At 33.6% G+C, this 20,345-nt stretch overlaps 2 protein-coding genes across 5 annotated transcripts in view; one reads left to right on the forward strand and one right to left on the reverse strand.

Moving 5' to 3' along the window:
* Positions 1 to 20,345, reverse strand: part of LOC122530237 — a 126,468-nt gene that overhangs the window by 72,354 nt on the left and 33,769 nt on the right. The window contains exon 3 of one of the 2 annotated variants that reach the window (XM_043657031.1): positions 14,627 to 14,670. The exons of the other annotated variant lie outside the window; for it this stretch is intronic. Within the exon in view, the coding sequence (XP_043512966.1) occupies positions 14,627 to 14,670 (44 nt within the window). The remainder of the gene's footprint in view (positions 1 to 14,626; positions 14,671 to 20,345) is intronic. 2 annotated transcript variants of the gene reach the window in all.
* LOC122530238 (atrophin-1-like) overlaps positions 1 to 20,345 on the forward strand; it is a 119,030-nt gene that overhangs the window by 57,205 nt on the left and 41,480 nt on the right. For all 3 annotated transcript variants that reach the window (XR_006306935.1, XR_006306936.1, XM_043657033.1), the window contains one exon: positions 14,827 to 14,894. Coding sequence is in view for 1 of the 3 variants with exons in the window: in XM_043657033.1 (XP_043512968.1) it covers positions 14,827 to 14,894 (68 nt within the window). In the remaining 2 variants the exon portion in view is untranslated. The remainder of the gene's footprint in view (positions 1 to 14,826; positions 14,895 to 20,345) is intronic.

Here is a 20,345-nt window from a genome sequence, read left to right on the forward strand (position 1 = left end):
ACAAATAAAGCGACGAGTTACTGTGTACGGTTTGGTCACTCGTTACGGTCCGCAATCAGTTGGTGGTTAACCTCTTGCGCTAGAATGACGTGCCGCGCACGTCGAGAATATTTGGCGGAAAACTGCAATATTTTCACAGTTTTAAGTGTATTGAAATATAACCCAGGCAAAAGAAGTAATAAATTTGTTGCTTCTTAGTAATTTCTATCCAGTGATATGCCCATGAATTCAAAAAAAGGAGACGAACTTACTGTATACGGTTTGGTCACTCGTTATGGTCCGTGAACCAGTTACCAACGCAAGAGGTTAAAAATCGAGCCTTGGAATTTATTTTATATCCACCCCTTGCTCGGGACACCCCGGTGTTTTCTAAACGCCGCTTTCAATAAACGTGTAGAAAAAAAAAAAAAAAAAGGGGGGGGGGTTTTCAAAAAAAGGTGAAAAAAAAAAAAAAAAAAAAAACGATGCCAGTCCACGACACGGACGGTCGCGATAACGATGATCGCGCGTCGTTATTAACGGACAAGCAACCGGGACACGCAGCTGCAACTTTTGCACGCTCGGAGAAACGGCGCGAAGTAATTTTCAAGCTTTTTTTTTTTTCTCTCGGCATCGCGTGGCAGGGAGAAAGAGAGAGACGACGACGACGACGACGACGACGAGGCTCCGGTGCCACGGTTCCCTTAAATGCATCAGAACGATCGTTTCCCAGTGCGCGTTGCACCGTGAATACTCGACGCGTCGCGTCGATAGCACTACGAACGAGTGCATCCCATGGACTTCGTACCTATCTACCCACCTAACCCACCTACCTACCTACCTACCTACCTACCTACCTATCTACCTACCTACCTACCTACCTACCTACCTACCTACCTAGCTCCGCGGCCCTACGAAACCACTTTTATCGCGGCTTCCTTTTCCCTTCGCTTTCAATGCTTTTCTTCGCCGTGTTTCGCCATCGTCTCTACGTGGAAATGAACAAGGATATCCGCCAAGCACAACTGTTCACGATTTTAAAAAAAGTTGAACCTGTATCTCGGTAGGTTCAATCAGAATTTCCATTTGAATCAAGTCATTAAAACGTACCGATTATTTTATTATACCTATTATTTCGTATTATTTCAATGACTTATACGTACCGATATGAAAGATCATATTTTTATGAGAGAGACGTAGGAATAATAACGTCAATTTGATATAGGAAATAATACAGAAGATAACTTTCAGTCTTGTGCTAATAAATTTAATCTTATTAATAATGATAAAGAAACAAAGGAGTTATATATTTTCCATTTCTTTCTGGCGAAGGTTAAACGAACGAAAAATTTCAAATCGAATTTTTAAACCGAGAGTGGTTATGTTTAATGTTGATATAATTCCAAGTAGGACAAAAAATGGTTTATCTATACATTCCATAAGAAAACCTCAACTGCAGTGAAACTAAAGGTATAAACACATAAGTTTAACCATAGAAGGTAAAAAACATAAGTTTGTATCTCATATATTTATATATATCTTGTACATTTTATATATATTATATTATAAATATACATATATTATATATTATATATTTTATATTATACGTATATATTATATATTATATATTTTATATTATACGTATATATTATATATATTATATATTTTATATTTATATTATATATATACGTTTTATATACTTGTACATTATTATATAATACAAAATATATATATATATATTATATTATATATATATATAAAATGTACAAGTATATTTAACATGTGTATTTAACCTACTTAATATTAATATTCAATACAAATATGATATACTTAATATTTAATATTTATGTATATTTTAGTATATGCTTGTATTATAATTTAATATAAGTATATTGTACACATGCATATGCTTGTATTAGACACATATTTTTTTCACACTTGACACCAAATAGTCACGAACAACTAAGTCTCCAACTATCTAAACAACCTACCAACAACTTTATAACCATTTTTATCGCGGATTCTTCCTTCTTCCCTTCCAATGTTTTTCTTCCCTGTGTTTCGCTGTCGTCTCCACGCGAAAATAAATTTATAAGGATATCCGCAAGAGTAACGCGGCACACGATTTTTCCTTATCGACGTTTGCTCGTCGATTCGAGCCACCCCTTACAAACTCACTTGCCAACAGTGACTACGGAATATCGATGAAACGACGTGATCGCTTTCGATACGTGGTTTGTTCCGGCTAACTGAAAACACGAGTCGTGATTGTTGGCAGAAAAAACGAAATAAGCGATGGCCTTTTTCGGTTTCGATTGTCCCGATCGTTGCGAGTCTTGTTTCACGGCGCAGAAAATGGTATTTAAAATAATTCGCAGAGGAGAAGAATGTAGTGTACGTTTACTAGTGTGAATGAAAAATCAAATAAAATATCTCTGGTTGCCGATTTTATCAAGTCGTCCCTCGTTATTAACAAAATTTCCAAATGTTTTATACAACACACATAATGTATAGGAAAAAATGTTCTCATCCGTGACGAGTGTTTGAACGTTTTTAAGCGAATATGTATAAATTGTAGTATACTCAGATAGGTAAATGTTTGAAATATACATCTTCAAAAGTGTAAGAATTAATTGACATTGCTTACTTGCGACGTTTATTTTTATTTGCCATCGATTTCAAAAATACGACAATTTCGAGGTTTGCAAATGTCACGAGAGTATCTAATTAGTTATTGGAGTAACTCGAGGAGTTGCGTTTAAATTTCTTCGTGTTTTTAGGAATGTCCGAACTCTGGAGAAAAAAAAAGAAGTATTTTCACATTTCCACTTGCTACACGATGAATAAACATCTTTGAAAAAAAAAAAAAAAAAAAAAAAGAAAAGAAGAAGAATGAATCTTGGATTGCGAAAGCACAGGCTTCGCGCTTCAGAACGAGGCCAAGTGGATCGTTTCGCGAATTTCCTTTCACGGCGTAACGACTGTAACAGTTACCAGTTGAACATAAACAATTTCTCGAAAATAAAAAATTTAGCGTGTATTAAAGTAACTCAGATTCGCGCTAGAGGAACATAAGGAGAGACTGTCAACAGGTGAAAAAAAAAAAAGAAAAAGAAAAAGGACAATTAGAAAAAAATATAAAATTACAAAAAATTATTATTACCAATATAGCTTATACATATATATCTAATCACAATCTCACTGTAAATCAAATTACTCGAAAAATGTTCAATCTGAAAATTCGATTGTTTTTTCCTTCTTTTGTCCCATATTTTTGAAAAGTATCGCGCACCCATGGCCCGCCGTGGGCCGAAACGGTTTATCATAATTCTCGCTGACGATAAATCACCCCTCGTCCAATCGCGTCGAAAAAAGAAAAAGGACAATTGGAAAAAAAATAAAATAAAATTAGAAAATATACGAAATTGCATATAAAATCATATAAAATTGCACGATAATATTGCTAATAAAACAGCTGCGACGCGCACAATTTCAACTTCGTTCGAAAGATAATACTTTGCAGTAACACTCGATAGAAGATAGACACGGTGTGTATGTTTCCTCGTACGTGACGGTCTTATGCGTTTCTTTCGCGGCGATTGCAAAAGCGAGCGTGACGAGCGCGATTATCGCGCGTTATCGCGGCAAAAGGAACAAACCCGGTGTCCCGGCGGGTTTTTTCCACCGGGGTTTTCGTCCCCGCGAACGTAAACTCGGCGTTACACGTACACCACCGGCTCCAGATACTTTACGTAACTCTTTCGTCTTGACGAGTTTTTCTTCCGCGGCCTGGCGTTCTGTCTTCGACAGTCGCGCAAAACGTTTCTCTCCTTGGAAGCAGTATCGACAGGAAAGCACCGCTTCGCTCCCCCTCGTTCCACCGATACCAACCACGCGTTTTACGTCCCTGCCACGTGACGCGCGACAGCGTAGAGGGTTACGCGGATGGATCGACGTTCGATCGAGTTTCCGGAGAACGATTTCCAGAAGCGCGATTGACGAGGGGTGATTTATCGCCAGCGAAAATTATGATAAACCGTTTCGGGCTACGGCGGGCCATGGGTGCGCGATTACTTTTCAAAAATATGGGACAAAGGAAGGGAAAAGCAACCGAATTTTCAAATTGAAAATTTACAGTGAGATTGTGATTAGATGCGTACGATTCGAACGACTGCGTATATATGTATAAGTTATAGTTGGTAATAATAATTTTTGTAATGTTATTCGTTTTTACATCAAAATATATATATATATGGTGCATTGAAAATTTCAATCAGAAGTTATATTTTAATAGTGTTAAATTTCAATATTAACCACAGTGAGAGTCATTTGCTGTAGAAACGATCAACATTATAAAAATCATTATTACCAATATAGGTTAAACTGATGAAAATGATTAGAAAAGGTCAACATCAGGTGCCACATGAATGGTTAATTTAATCTTAATATATATATATATATATATATATATATATATATATATATATATATATATATATATATATATATATATTTGATAGATACCGACGAAAATGATAAATAAATTATAACTAGATGGCTGAAGACTGTACAGAAGTGACTTTAAAAATGTCTTCGTTACTGAAATTCTAGAACGGCTTCTATATATATATATATGTATAAGTTATATTGGTAATAATAATTTTTATAATGTTATTCGTTTTTACATCAAAATATATATACGACGCATTGAAAATTTCTATCAGAAGTTATATTTTAATAGTGTTAAATTTCAATATTAACCACAGTAAGAGTCATTTGCTGTAAAAACGATCAACATTATAAAAATCATTATTACCAATATAGGTTAAACTGATGAAAATGATTAGAAAAGGTCAACATCAGGTGCCACAATGGTTAATTTAATCTTAACATATATATATACTTGATAGATACGAAAAGGATAAATAAATTATAATAACTAGATGGCTGAAGACTCTACAGAAGTGACTTTAAGAATGTCTGTTCGTTACTGAAAATTCTAGAACGGCTGAAATGCCACGTCACCTTTGAAAAAGGTTTATTATCAGATTTTACGAAGCATCAGCTATTTATTACAAATGAATGGAACTTGAAAATGCAGGAAGTTAATAGTAGAAAATGGCTCGTCGATCGTAACAAAAATATCAAGCTTTCAATAGTGTTGCATAGTATTCGTTGCTGCAACTCTAAAGCATGAAATACAGCTTCTCACAGATTCTAAAATAAATTGAATCAAAAGATATATATATATATATATTATTACCATTACTCGTTCGTTTCTTATTTTGTTCTTTAAGAAAACTTAATTTGTTCTTTAAGAAAAATAATTAAATTGTTGTTCTAGTAACCATGAGTAGACTAAAATTTTTATTGAAATTTATATATATTGTGTTATTGTTATTATTATATTATATTATCGTCACATTACTTATCATTATTATTATTATTATTATTATTATTATGACGCCAGATTCTATCAGACTACAAAATAAATAAATTCAAGTCAAGTAATATCTAAATAAATGAATAGCAATAATTATTACCATACACACGCATATGTAATATTGTACATACATGTAGTGACGATAAAAATTATACGGTATTATGTTATAAATGTATACGTACAGAAAATATAGCGGTTACAGGACATTTATAAATCGAACTATCCAACAATTTGTTAATACGCCAATTTATCTTTTCTTTTTTTTCTTTTCTTTTCTTTTTCCCTTCGTCTTTCTCCGTCTTTGTGAAGAAACGTCGATGTGTACTTACATCGCAGACGTATCGACGCGACCGGCGACGAGGGGTGATTTATCGTCAGCGAAAATTATGATAAACCGTTTTACCTGGGACGCGTCGTCTGCCCGCTATTAATAGACTCAGCCCTATATAATAGTCGGGCAATTCGTACACTATAATTCAAACTTGAGAGAGAATTTTCAAGTTTCCCATCCAGCCGTGTATTTACTACAATCGAAGTGGAAACGCTACCGCGGTGATTATGGTATTCGGATTCGAGCTATTACGAACATCTATATCTTTAATCACATGTTGTGCCTCGATTTGCAAACACGCGTTAGAGGCACTGCGTGAACCGGGAAGAAATATTTGTTCTTTTTTTCTTTTTTTTTTCTTTTCTGGAAAGATACACGTGCGACAGTTAACTCAATTAATCTATTTTTTTTTTTTACATTTTAATACGTATCAAATTACTCTACGTAAAAATCATACGGTGGTAATTGAAATGACAATAATTAAAACAAATAGATTTGTGTAATTATGCCCCTGTCTAAACGGAAATTGATATTAATTTTGATATTTTAAACAACTGAAATCCGAAATCCGTCACATTGGCGGGTTCGATTGTTCTACCGTATTGATGCACAACCTTTTGTATATAAATTAAAAAAAAAAAAAAAAAAAAAAAATGGCAAAAAGAGAAACATAGATATTGATTATAATGGTATTGTGCGTGTTCACACGTACTTTAATAATGAATAATACAATTGAAATGTTACCCTGAAAAGTTTGATATTAAATAATCGATCTTTAATACATGTGATATTTTAATATTTAAACAAATTAAACGAAGACAACGTTCAGATTTTCGTGAAATTATTTCTCGCCGGGGTATGCTCATTTAGACGGAATTGATTTATATAAAATATGATTCGTCCTTCTCGTTTCTAATTTCGTTTAAAATCTGAGTACTCGCGAATCGATTTCTTGTGTCGCAGTTCATTTCCACTGCAGGAACTAACTAAGTAAAAATTCCTTGCTATCGTTATCGTTAGAGTGCGGATGTTTGTGCGAATTTTTGTAAACCCAAGTGAAAAGAGAAAAAAAAAAAAAAGAAGAAGAAAAAACGAAAAGCGGAAATTTGTTTTATCTGTTAAATTACGTAACGAGTGATGTTGTACAAACAGTGGTGAAAGTCTACGCGTTAGCTCTTAACGAAGTGACCGAATTCTTTATGAAACTCTTAATTTATATCTTTTGTATATAATTTATATTTTTTTCAAAATAATATCGACGAAATTGTGACTAACATTATGGCTGAAAGACGCTTTCAGTGAAAAAATTAGGTTGTTCGCGCTTTTGACAAGTTGCAATTTAATTGCAAAATTGAAGATAAATAAAACTGCAATAGTAACATCACAGTTTACGTGTAAAAGAATGTTGTAATGCTATTAAATCGATATTTAAAAATCAATAATTGTTTTTATCTCAAATCTCGTCGGATTATTTGATCATTTAATAATCCCTTCAGAATCTTTCATTCTCCAATTAAAAATTAAATTTAAACGAAACAGTCTTGAACCGAGTCGTTCAAAAGTCATTCTTTGTATAATAAATTAAAACGTATTAATATTGATACACTCGTGGAATAATGTAATGCGTTTTCTTTATTTGCCTTGAAAGTGGCAATAATTTATGCTACGTTTTCTCACGACAAGTAAATTCATGAAAATAGTATCCCTTCTTTCTTTTCTCTGTCTCTCTGTCTCTCTCTCTCTCTCTTTTTCGGGAGACACTGAATATTAATTGCGCATAATACGATATTGGCAAGCTACAAAAAAATGGAATTAATCAGCCTGGTTTCTGAGAACCAACAATAAAACCAGCGGGGTTAATTTAAACGGTGACATTTAAATAATACAGAAATGTGCAACGTGTCTCAGAAGGCAAATCAGACAGGCAACACACAGCTTTGAACTTAAAAAGAAAATTTAAATTTAAATTTCGTTAAAGAAATTTTAATGATTTCAAATAAGATATCACTTGTAATACATGTAGATATTCATGCAAACAATAATGTTGCAAAGATTTGAAAATCGTCTTTACTTTTTTCAAACGAAACTGTGAGATTTTTTTCTTACATACTAAGCGACGATCTCCGTGAAAAAAGTTGATTAAAACATTACAAAGAGACAAACGTTCGCGTATTGAACCAACGTATCAATAATAATGAGTGGAGCGTAAAATGCGAAAAATTTATTTATACATTGTAATTGAACAATAAACACAAAGTGTCTCGGTACGACTGATAGACTGTTTAATGAAATCGATTAATTTCGTATTAAACGTAACTATGTGTAAAAATAAATAAAAAGTGTAAAGCAAAAGCTTTTCGTTTTCAAACTGAAAATTGATTTCGAACATGCTTCGTTGAAAGCTCGAAGCATCTTACGAAAAGATTTTACTCCGCATGCTTTGCTTATTTCTATTCGTTTACTTCTTCTTTTCTCTAGCCAGATTCAAGTATACTTGATAAGTTTCCAAAGTTCCGATTTCCTCGAAAACGAGAAGGAACTTCAATGAACATTTCACATTTTCACTCTCTCTTTTCGTCTCACTTTCTTTTCTCACGTAGAATCTCTCCTCCAATTTGAATTTTCAAACGATCAGGTGTCATCCTCTTTTTTCCCCGTCAGATCTCGTGTGACGTATAATTTTCAATCTGCTGTTTGAGAAGAAATCGAAACGTTCGCGGCAGCAGGTCGACCGCGAACACCGAACGTTGGACCGTCGTTAAAACCGAGAGAGAAAGAGAGAGAGAGAGCTTGCGGAAATCTCGCAAATATTAGAAAGCGCTCGCGTGGGAGAAACGTATGCGCGGATGCGCAAATATTGACTTGATATTTTGCCCTCTTTGTCAGGAGCTTCGACAAACGTATCGGGGGGTCGGGTTCTGTAATTTTCAATTTTAACGGGAACAACGAAGCCGTCTGCATTATGCCGCGCCGTGCAAACCGTACAAACCGGATTGTTTGTATTTAGTCTTCGAACGTAATATTTGTAGCGCGGACCATGGAGAGAGCCCATTACGCGATACACGGCGTATCGCGAAACGCACGAAACCGCGTAATGAAAGGCCTTCTCTCCTCTCCCTGTTGATGAATTCTCGTTTAACCCTTTCGATGATCCAGATTTTCAGTAATTTTTATAAATTTAAATTCGAACAAAACACCTTCTTAACCTTAGCCAGAATGAAAATGAACAGCTCACTGCAGGGTCGGCCAAAAATCATTTCCTATTAAAATAAATCCGTAAATTTTATTATTTAAAGTTAATAAGGTTAGTTTTTTTGTTTATATTTTGACGTTTTATTAAAAAAAAAAAAATAGGTAAGAAGAAATTTTTGGCCCACCGTGTACTTGATCTGTTTTTTTTTTTTTCTTTTTTGCGAAGCATAATTGATACACGCTTTCATTTTTCCATATTATTATTATTATTATATATTATCTATTATTATTGTTATCAGTATATTTTCCTATATTTCTATATATTTATATATATGTTTTTCTTGGTTCGCAACATTTTTCATTCCATTTCAATTAAAAAAAAAGTGTTCTACCCAGAGATTTTAATTTCTCCCCTCCCCCCTTACATTGTGAATACAATAATCCGTGCAACAATAATCTATATATTGTACTAGTGTAACACCGAGCGCAATCGAGCATTGACGCACTCATAACATTGACATTACATTTATATTTATATTTTTTCATTAATGTAAAAAATCGTCGTACTTTTTTTTCCTTTTTATAAATTATCATTTATACAACGAACACGGCAGATTCGGTGAACAATGTTTGAAGCAACAAGTAAACGACAAACGTTTGAGGTCACTCTAATAATGAAATATTCTACTTTTAATAATGAAGTAAGAACTAAATCTAGGATTCGAATTGACAATGAGCTCAATATGCAATCGTCTGATATCGAAATTCGTTATTGCTATAAAATCTGAAGCACCGATTGGATAAAGGTCTCGCGTATATAAATAATAATTAGGTAGGTTTAATAATAATAATTCTTATAGCTTTGAATAGCGACGACAAGTAATAAAAATTTCGTTTAGTATTGAAAGAACTTCTTGAACAGATGTACTAATTCACTTGTCGCAACTTCGCAAAATACGAACCCATACAATTTGTTTCGTTAGGAACCGCGAGATTGAGGTAAAAATAAGCGCGTATAGAAAAACGAAAAGAAACAAAAAAAGGAAGAAGGATGGAGAGAGTTGCGAATTTCTTTAAACATGAAACTACTTAATCGATCCGACGCCACAGCTGATCGTAATGGTTTCACTTGAAGTTTGCACAGCCACTCGGAACACGTAATCTACGCGATCCTCGCGATTCGAATCTTCCGCAATCGCGGCTTCGAGATTCGCGACGACTTCGACTCACGTTCGTGAAATTCAGCTTGCAAGGCGAGCTGTTTTATCAGCGACATCCGGTAAAAGACGGAGCATCGTCAGAGTTAACGTCGCTGACGAAAAAACGTATCCGAGCACAATGAGTCGTTTGACGAACGACTTTAGAGGAAAAAAATCGTCGCAATTTTACAGTCATGCAATCGACTTCGTGTACACTCGTGATATAAACTGTCACACGTTCAGTTCCGATGGAATTAAGATTGTCTTGCAATGCAGAGAATCAAGAAAGTACTGGCACACGTACGTCTCTTGCGAAAACAAATGATACATTAACAAAATCTGTTTCCATTTGCATTCGTGCCAATATATTTTTCATCCACATTTTTCGCCGCCAAGGTTGCAAATAATACAGTACAATTACTAATGCAATGCAATTATATTAATTGCATCGTGTTAATTGCGTATAATACAATTATTAATATAATAATGACAACAATTGCCACATTACGATAATTATCATTACACTTCTGATAACAATTATTATTATACTTTTTCGAACGAAAGTGAAAAGAAAAGAAAAGGAAAGGATAAAATCGCAATATCGAAACGTAAGAATAAATTCAGTCTCCTCGTTGCAAATTTAACTGTCTATCCTTACAGCAATCAATTATATCAATTTTAACACCGCGAGACAAATGAAATTGGAGAAACGAAGAACGGAATTCAAGATTCTGACTAAAAGAAACTCGTTGAGGTCTGTGCTGAAGCAGTTTCCCCCTCGCAATTTAAATATAGTGTCGCTGTCATTCATCGAGGCAATTTTCGAAGGCTTAAAATGATTTGTGCGAACATTACATTTACAAAAATTTTGTGCAAAACATTATTTGCTCTCGAAACATTTTCATGTCGAGCAAATGTTTCTTACTGAGGGAATTTAACACGAAAAAACGAAACGTTCCCTGGAATAAATTGTGCTCGAAAGTTGGAAGGTCCAGCGTATCACGAACATCACGATACACGAGATGTCACCCGTTCATAATTCGCGCAAAACGATTCAGACATATGGTTCACCTTTGGCGTGCCGCAAAGCTCATAGCATCTCATAATTAGCTGAAAGATGGATGGACGGAGAACCAGAAAGAGGCTCATACACAGGCAAAGAGAGAGAGAGAGAGAGAGAGAGAGAGAGAGGGGCGAAAAGCGAGAGGAATGGGAGAGAAAACGAAAGGGCTAGATAACAGAGGAAACAATCGTAACTGGTGCTTGCTTATAGGGAGTGCAATCAATTAAATGGGGTGCACACGAGCTTATGCAGTATAACGATGAGCAACACCGATATCACGATTTTCCGCTAGTTCTCACATCTATTCGTTTCTTTCTTCTATTCGCGTTCTTCCTCTACACCTCGTACAGACATTAACGTCATCACCACCCCATAGGCTTAGTTAAACTAACCTATTAAAAATTATAAATGCCCCTCGCGCTGGCAACTGTGTTTGCGGACCATAACGAGCGACCGAACCGTATACAATAAATTAGTCGCTTTCCTTTTGAACTCGTCGATACGATGTTACTGGATAGAAATTACTGAGAATTAATAAATTTATTGTTTGTTTCGTCACACTTAAATATACTCGAAACTAAGAAAATATTAACAATTGCAATTTTGGAACAAAAAATTCTCGACGTGCGTGACACGTCATTCCGGCGCAAGAGGTTAACCACTTGCGCTGGCAACTGATTGCGAGCCATAACGAGCGACCGAACCGTATACAATAAATTAGTCGCTTTCTTTTTGAACTCGTCGATACGATGTTACTGGATAGAAATTACTGAGAATTAATAAATTTATTGTTTGTTTCGTCTCACTTAAATATACTCGAAACTAAGAAAATATTAACAATTGCAATTTTGGAACAAAAAATTCTCGACGTGCGTGACACGTCATTCCGGCGCAAGAGGTTAACCACTTGCGCTGGCAACTGATTGCGAGCCATAACGAGCGACCGAACCGTATACAATAAATTAGTCGCTTTCTTTTTGAACTCGTCGATACGATGTTACTGGATAGAAATTACTGAGAATTAATAAATTTATTGTTTGTTTCGTCTCACTTAAATATACTCGAAACTAAGAAAATATTAACAATTGCAATTTTGGAACAAAAAATTCTCGACGTGCGTGACACGTCATTCCGGCGCAAGAGGTTAACTTGCGCTGGCAACTGATTGCGGACCTTAACGAGTGACTAAATCGTATACAATAATTCGTCGCTTTTTTTTGAACTTGTCGGTATGATGTTATTGTCGGTATAATAGAAATTATTGAGTAGTAATAAATTTATTATTTGTTTTGCCTGGGTTATACTTAAGTATACTTAAAACTAAGAAAATGTTGCAATTCTTGACGTGCGCGACACGTCATTCCAGCGCAAGAGGTTAATATTTCATCTACGATCTTTCTTTCTTTCATGTCAGATTAATTTGTATCGAAAGATTCTGTTGGAACCTCTACAAATTTCCAAAATTAAAGAGTTTTTTAATTGGTTAACTTTTGCTCTTCGACTGTCACGAACATAAAGAACATTTATTGGCTAGTTATTCTTCTACCGCGTAGATAGCAACATAATTATTCCCGGTAGGGTATGAAATTAACCTATTAAGACTCAACATTCCATTTACAATCTTTTTCTCTCTCCCTCTCGCCTCCTCTTTGACTAGCTGTCAGATTAATTTGCATCCGCATATTCCATCTTTCAATACTGCGTAAATCCCTGCAGCTTTACGAATTTTGAAAAAAATGAAGTGTTTATTACGTTACGTGTGACGAACTATTTTTAATTCCGACCAAACACATTAGAAAAACATTTATTCAGGCTTTCTTTTTTTTTTTTACCCTATAGGTATTTTCTATTCTGTAGATTTTAAAATTGAAATCCGTATAAATTAACTTATTAAGGTTAACGTTGCTTCAAACATCTTTTTCCTGATTTATCAAATTCTACCCTTTAATATTGTTTCTCTCACCAAGAAGTTTCTATCTAAATTTAAATACATAAATCTTCCATGAAATTTAAAGAATTTGAGGTATTTATTATGTTAAAATACTATGAAATATTACTTGATTCTTCACAGGTTAATTTCTAGACTTATCACATTTGAAAAACGCTTTTCTTTTTCACGTTTTCTTTTTTAGATATTAACACCATCTATATTAAACTACGAAATATTTTGCACAGATTTCTGAACATTTTTAGCAAGCAACTCTTTATTATGTTAATAAATCTAAATACTTATGGAAAAGATAGAGTCATCTTTAATATATTTAATTCTTGATAATGCTGGATATCAATTTTCTCTAAATACATTTTTACTATAGAAAATATGAGATCGGGGTAAGGACAGCCATGCTGAGTAAAAATAAAATGTAACTTTCTTATTTTTTGTACAAAAAAATCTTACACGTATCAGAAACAAAAATGCAAAAATCCCCCTAAAAAAACAAGTCCTTATTAATAGCTTTTGGTTTAAAAGTGGAAACCAATTTGTGAGTAAATAGGCCATTTTATCTGACTCTTGGGTAAGATGGATCCATTAATTTAGTTTATACAAATTCTCACATGTGAATCAACCAACTCTTCGATATTTACAAGATCCATGCCATTATTTACAACATCCATCAATTTAAACGTTTAAAACACTGTTTTCGAAAGGAGAATCTGCGTCATATTTTAAACTTGTATTTTGCAATTATAAAAAAAAAAATACATAAATCATAAAGCGAACGAATACTGAAATATATGTACATGAAATACACAAATGACAAATGCACCACGTACACCGATCTCCCTCCCCTATATCAATTGTTTCGTCGTACACATTTTTAAATCAACTTCAAATTTTACCAATATAATCGTATAAACAGTTATCTAGGCAAACGTGCAAAGGATGAAACGTTGCAGGATGAAACAATTAGGGCGTCAGTCTTACCAGTATCATTCGCCCCTCGCGAGATCGAAGGCCACACTTGTTCCAATGATGGGAATTGCAAGGAATTTTGCTCATGGGGGCAGGAGGACATACGCACCGGCGCGTAGCGTATGCACCCCCATTAGTTCCCTTTTAGTCGCCATTTACGACACGCAGGGAATACGTTGGGTCTATTCTTTCCCCGCACAGCGAAAATATAATCGCAACGATCGAGTTTCGTTATAATGCCGATGAAATCTCAAAAGTTCTGTACGCGAATATTCATGTACTTTCGTGAGCCATTTTCCTCTCCCGAAAAAAAATAGAGAGAGAGAGAGAGAGAAAAGAGTTTTGAAACAATTCTCTATATGTTTTGCTACTTTGATATTCTGGCAGAAAAAAGAAAAATTCAACAATACCAACGATTTGATACATACCTAAATAGCAAGCGCACACTCTCGAGTATCGCGCGACGAGTACGAACGAAAATTGTTTGAAAATAGGTTGAAATTACCTGTTGCTGGCCGCTGCACAAAGGCATTTCCTCCGACTTCATTTCTGCAAAGGAAAGAAAAAAAAAACGGAGAATAATTTATCATGACTTATAGAGTTTGAGTAAAGACCGATTAATTTTAAAGGCACGATCGCGAGACTCGCGGCTGTTCCCGCGTCGAACATCTTTTATTAATACCGTTTCGTTTGGTCTTTTTACAGATCGTATCCGTCGCCTGTACAAAATGGTGGGCCGAATGGGACGCCGATGAACTGCGCTGGTTCTCAAGGTAAGAGAAAGAGAGAAAGAGAGATTCGAATAAAAATACCAAAAATCGAATTTCGCTATTATTGCACGAATGTCTTAGAATAGTCTCTTTGCTCTTACTGTGCAATATTTAAATAATACTTTATATTTAAATATTTTATATTATATTTAAATATTTATATTAATTATATTATATTATATTTAAATATTAATATATATATTAAAAATATTTATATTATATATATATTATATATATATTAAAAATATTTATTTTATATATATTATATATATATTAAAAATATTTATATTATATATATTATATACATATATTAAAAATATTTATATTATATATATATTATATATATATTAAAAATATTTATATTATTATATTAAGTAATGGCAAGTTTAATAAACACAGTATAGCATTAGATAGATAATGTTATTTTTTCGGCACAGCCACGAAAATGAACTTGGTTTACATTTCTCTTTTTTTTCATTCTCTCTGTTTCTCTCACTCTCGCGCTTCAATCTTTGTATCTGTTACTCTACCTACCCTATACTTCTGTGCCATAGTATAGAATTAAATGAATGTTATGAATTTAATAAACATAAGATGGACCAATTCTTTTTTAATAAAATATCAAAATATAAGAAAGAAACTACTAACTTTTATTAATTTAAAATTAAATTCAAGTTCAAATGTAATTTTTTTTTCATTATGTTTCAAAAATTGCTATTTTAAATATATAATCATAAAATCACACTTAATAAGTGTGGTTAAGTATAGTTTAATAAACACAGTGGACACGTTCACTGTCCATGACTGATCATGCATTGATTTAATGCATTAAATGATTGTCCTAGTGTTAATTAGACATGCGATTAACAAAGTGTTAACATGACACATGTGTGATGTGTATACATTTCGTTATTTCATTTTTCCAGTTTCGAAATACACTGCCTATCTCGGTGGGTATTCGATCGGCAGTCGGTTGAATGCTTTTATTTGTTCGAATTTATGTTAAATGTTATTTCTATCGTTAATTGTAATATTGGTACTGTGCGAGTGATAGGAATCACGTTGGGAAGCTTTAGCGGAAATACATTTCGTATATTAGCGATAAAATGGGAGGGTGGTCGAATATTTATGAGGTGTACTTTCAGAATCCTCTTTTGAAATAGAGAAATTTCAAACAGCGAACGCGGATTTTTCCACATTGCTCGTGGCACCATAACTCGCAAATTGGCGCTGAAATTTTTTCCCAGTTTTAAAACATACACACACACACACACACATACAGTGTTGGCAGCTGAAAAGATGTCTTGGTCAAACATATAATTTTACACATTATCACACGTCATTTTCTCTTCATGTACACACATAATTTTCAGTAGTAAATGCGAAATGAACTGTTTCTTCAATACGTATTGCGTGCACTTTTGAATCCAGTACGCGCGTGTGCGTGTCCGCAGTATTTTGCTTCTAGCAAAATTCTTCTCGCGATAAGAAAGAATCGAAGAGATAGAATCAAAGTGTATGGTTTTTACCAGCAAGTGGTATTTATTAAATAAAAAAAAAAAAAAAACAGATGTCCGAGACAAAAGAGAAGCAACATTTATCTACCCTACACGTGTTCAGTTGTTTGCCACACGTTTCGTCCGTTTTCCGAAAACGGATAGCGGTATTTCGCAATAAAACTGATTAATCGGCCCGACGAAAAAGTGGAGGGGGAGGAGGAGGAGGAGGAGGAGAAAGGGCGTAACATTCTACATATTAAATTAGCGTTGCATTAAATTTATTGGCAGAGAATTCTCCTTTGGAGATCGGTCACGGCGCAACGGATACGCTTGATACGCCTCTCTGTACCGCGCGAACAATTTCACCTATCAAACGTCGACGATGTATAAAAGCAAGGACTCTGATATTTCAGAGGAAAGTTTCCGGCCACGTCGGGCGAAAAAAAAAAATGAGAGAGAGAGAGAGAGAGAAAAAAGAAAAAAAAAATTACCCGCCTCGTGACAATTCAATATCGCGCGATTACGCGGACAAAGGTATAACGAATCAAATATCGTTTTAATTTTATATATTGTATCTTGCAAATGCGAGTACGCGCGCGCACACAAACACACACGCACATACACACACACACACAATATACTGTTGGTGATTCATGCGTTTGGCATCCCGCAAAAACCCGCGCGCATATCCGCGCACGTTCATTTTCAGATTCAACCCTCCTCCCCCTCCCGCCTCGCGTTATTTCCCATCGGGAATTTCATTCGGGAAAGGATTTTTCGAAAGATAAGCGTAAAACTCGCGCGATAAATGTCTAAAACTGGCGGACGTACAGGGTGTTCCGAAATTCAGCGTTCTGGACTTCGTCAGTGTTTCTTCTCTTTTCTTTTTTTTTTTTTTTCCATGAGTTTATTAAGTAACAAGGCTAAAATGTCACGTAGCAAAGGAGACACTTCGTTAAAGAAGTTACAACAATAAATAATAAATATGTATAATAAAACTATAATAAAACGTATAGTAATGTATAATAATAAAATAAAATAAATAAATATACGTAATATAATATTATATTTATTTATATTATATTATATTATAATATTATATTTATTTTATATTATAATTAATATAATGAATAATAATAAACAAACTCATTATTGAAAACGACTGACAATTTTGACAATCAAGGACAATTGTAATTTAAAGAAAAGTTAAAGCGTGTATATTGTAGTTTAAAGAAATAAAATCCTATTAATTCTAATTCATTAGAATTAGGTCAAAAGTACCAATCTTCTGTGAAAAACATACTCTAATCTTTTGCAAAACATACTCTGTTAGCAGGATCGTGCGAACATGATATACAGCATATATTTTGTTGAAACGTTAGGTCAGTAAAGTGATAAAACATTAAATATTAAATTAAAGAAATGGATAGTCAAAGATTGGTCAGACATTCACGAAAATGGGACATACTGTTTTAGAACAATCTTCCAAATATATTCCCGTGTACGCGATATTACAGTGAAATACTTCAATTAAAAACAAATAAAATTCCTGTAAGTGCAATGCAACAAGAATTGTCGCGTCTAGCCATCAGATCTTCTCGAAAACGAAACACACCCCGTTAGCGTTATTTTTTATTATTTATTTTTTTTTTTTTTTCGAACATTAAAAATAAGTGAGAGTGCAAACCGAGCGAAAATTTAAGTGAAAGGTTCAACGAACGATAGCGAGAGTGTAAACGGATGGTCGGGGTTAAAGAACGCGTAAAAAAATGTTTGAAAAAAAAAAAAAAATCGGAATTTTATGGAAAGCGTCGATTAGCGAGAATATCACCGGTGGTAAACATTTTTTTTTTTTTTTTTTTTTTTTCCGAGACTCATTGAACAATTGCACGCGTCGTTGAGCAACGTTCGAACGCGTTTGCCGGTCCAGCGAGATCCTCGAATTGATAGACTAACCAAGTTTGCTCGAATTGCGCGTGTTAACCCTGGAAAGACTAACTAAGTCTCAACCAGGAGAAGACTATAAAATTAGCCCAATCTCTGACCAAAAAGATCAAGGCAACTGGCAATTTCAACATCCCTCGTAGATAATAACTTAATTTACACACGTTCATAATTAATCATTTTATTCAATTATTGTTGCATTCTGCGCATACGTGTTAATAATAATTTACGTACGGGACGAGTCTCGTAGTATAACAACCTTGAGATCATTAACAGACGTAATAATAAGTAATTAAAATTGTCACGTATAGTTGATTAATTTCTAAACTCGAAGTATTTCGATTTATTTTCGAATATGCTCGATAAATATATTCAAGCTCGATTATTCTCGAAAACGAAGGCTTTGAGAGGGGAAAAATCTTTCTTTTTGACTCATCTCTTCGCGTAGAATCACCCCTCTTGAGATCCACTATGTAATAGTTATTGGTGTTTGTTAAAAAATATTAGTATTTAATACTATGTAATACTACTATTTAATACTATTAAAAATAATACTAAATATTACTATTTAATACTATTAAAAATAATACTAAATATTACTATTTAATACTATTAAAAATAATACTAAATATTACTATTTAATACTATTAAAAATAATACTAAATATTACTATTTAATACTATTAAAAATAATACTAAATATTACTATTTAATACTATTAAAAATAATACTAAATATTACTATTTAATACTATTAAATATATTACTATTAAATATTACTATAATTACTAATATTAAATATACTACTATTAAATATATTTAATACTATTAAAAATAATACTAAATATTACTATTTAATACTATTAAAAATATTAGTATTTAATACTATTAACTATTGTTGTTATTGTTCATTTATTCCTCATCTCCCTTGCGGCTTATGGGGAAAAGGGGGTATTCCTTACTTACAATGTCTATACAATCTAAATACAAAATTAATCTTACACCTTAGCACCTTATCTGTACTTAACTTAACCTGGCTTGTCTAAAAAACGAAACACAAAGAAAAAAAAAAAAACACTAAGCAAGGTAACGTAAAGTCTGTTAATTTAACCTTTAAAACCTAGAAACAAATTATCTAAATCTAAGCTGTATCCTGTTCTAAAAATCTTTGGCGTAAAAAATATTATTAACTATGCAACAGTTAACAATATTTAAGTGCAAGCTATATACGTGTGCACTTAAATGATTAACGTCGTTTCAAAAAATCACGATCGAGAATTGTCATCTTATCAAATTCAGGCTTGAAATTTTTCGACGAAGAGTTAATCCGACGTCGTTGATTAAAAGATCGGAAGAAACTTGGGAGAACACGATCGGTGACAAAGGGGAGAGAAAGCAATGGCGAAGAAGCGCGTACGAAAAAAAGGGGGGGTGGATTTCGTGGCTCGAGTTTCAAAACCACGGCATGCAGCGGCATTTTATTCGAAACGCGCTCGCGTTTGCGAAAAGTTGACTCACGACGTGAAAATATACCCGGAGCGATAAGCCCGTGGAAAAATAACGTGCCGCGTTTCCCTCGGAAATCGATATTAAAAATATTCCGCGGCAACGCAAAAACGTGCGAGCGAAAAGAATGAGGAAAAGGTCACGCGAGAAACCGGAAACGTTCGATAAAGGAACCTTCTCTGTTTTCAATGATTCTCGATACTCCGTGTTTTCTTGGGGATAATATTTTCTTTTCTATCGGAGTAAGATGAGAGAGAAAGAGAGAGAGAGAGAGAGAGAGAGAAAATTGTTAAAATCACGAGATTTGAAAGATTAATAATAATAATGATAATAAAGAAATCGCTTCTGATGCCTCGAATTTTGAAACGGAATTTGGTACCAATTAGAATTAAACTAAGGAATTTTGTGGAAATATTTTAAAAAGTAGAATCTTGTTTCACGGCAGATTTTTGTTTTCATCTAACAACGAAAGTTGTTAAAAGTTTATTGTTTTATGTACTGTATGTA

This window comes from Frieseomelitta varia, unplaced genomic scaffold (genome assembly GCF_011392965.1).
Source record: "Frieseomelitta varia isolate USP_RPSP 00005682 unplaced genomic scaffold, Fvar_1.2 scaffold_333, whole genome shotgun sequence".
In the NCBI taxonomy this organism is placed as follows: domain Eukaryota; kingdom Metazoa; phylum Arthropoda; class Insecta; order Hymenoptera; family Apidae; genus Frieseomelitta; species Frieseomelitta varia.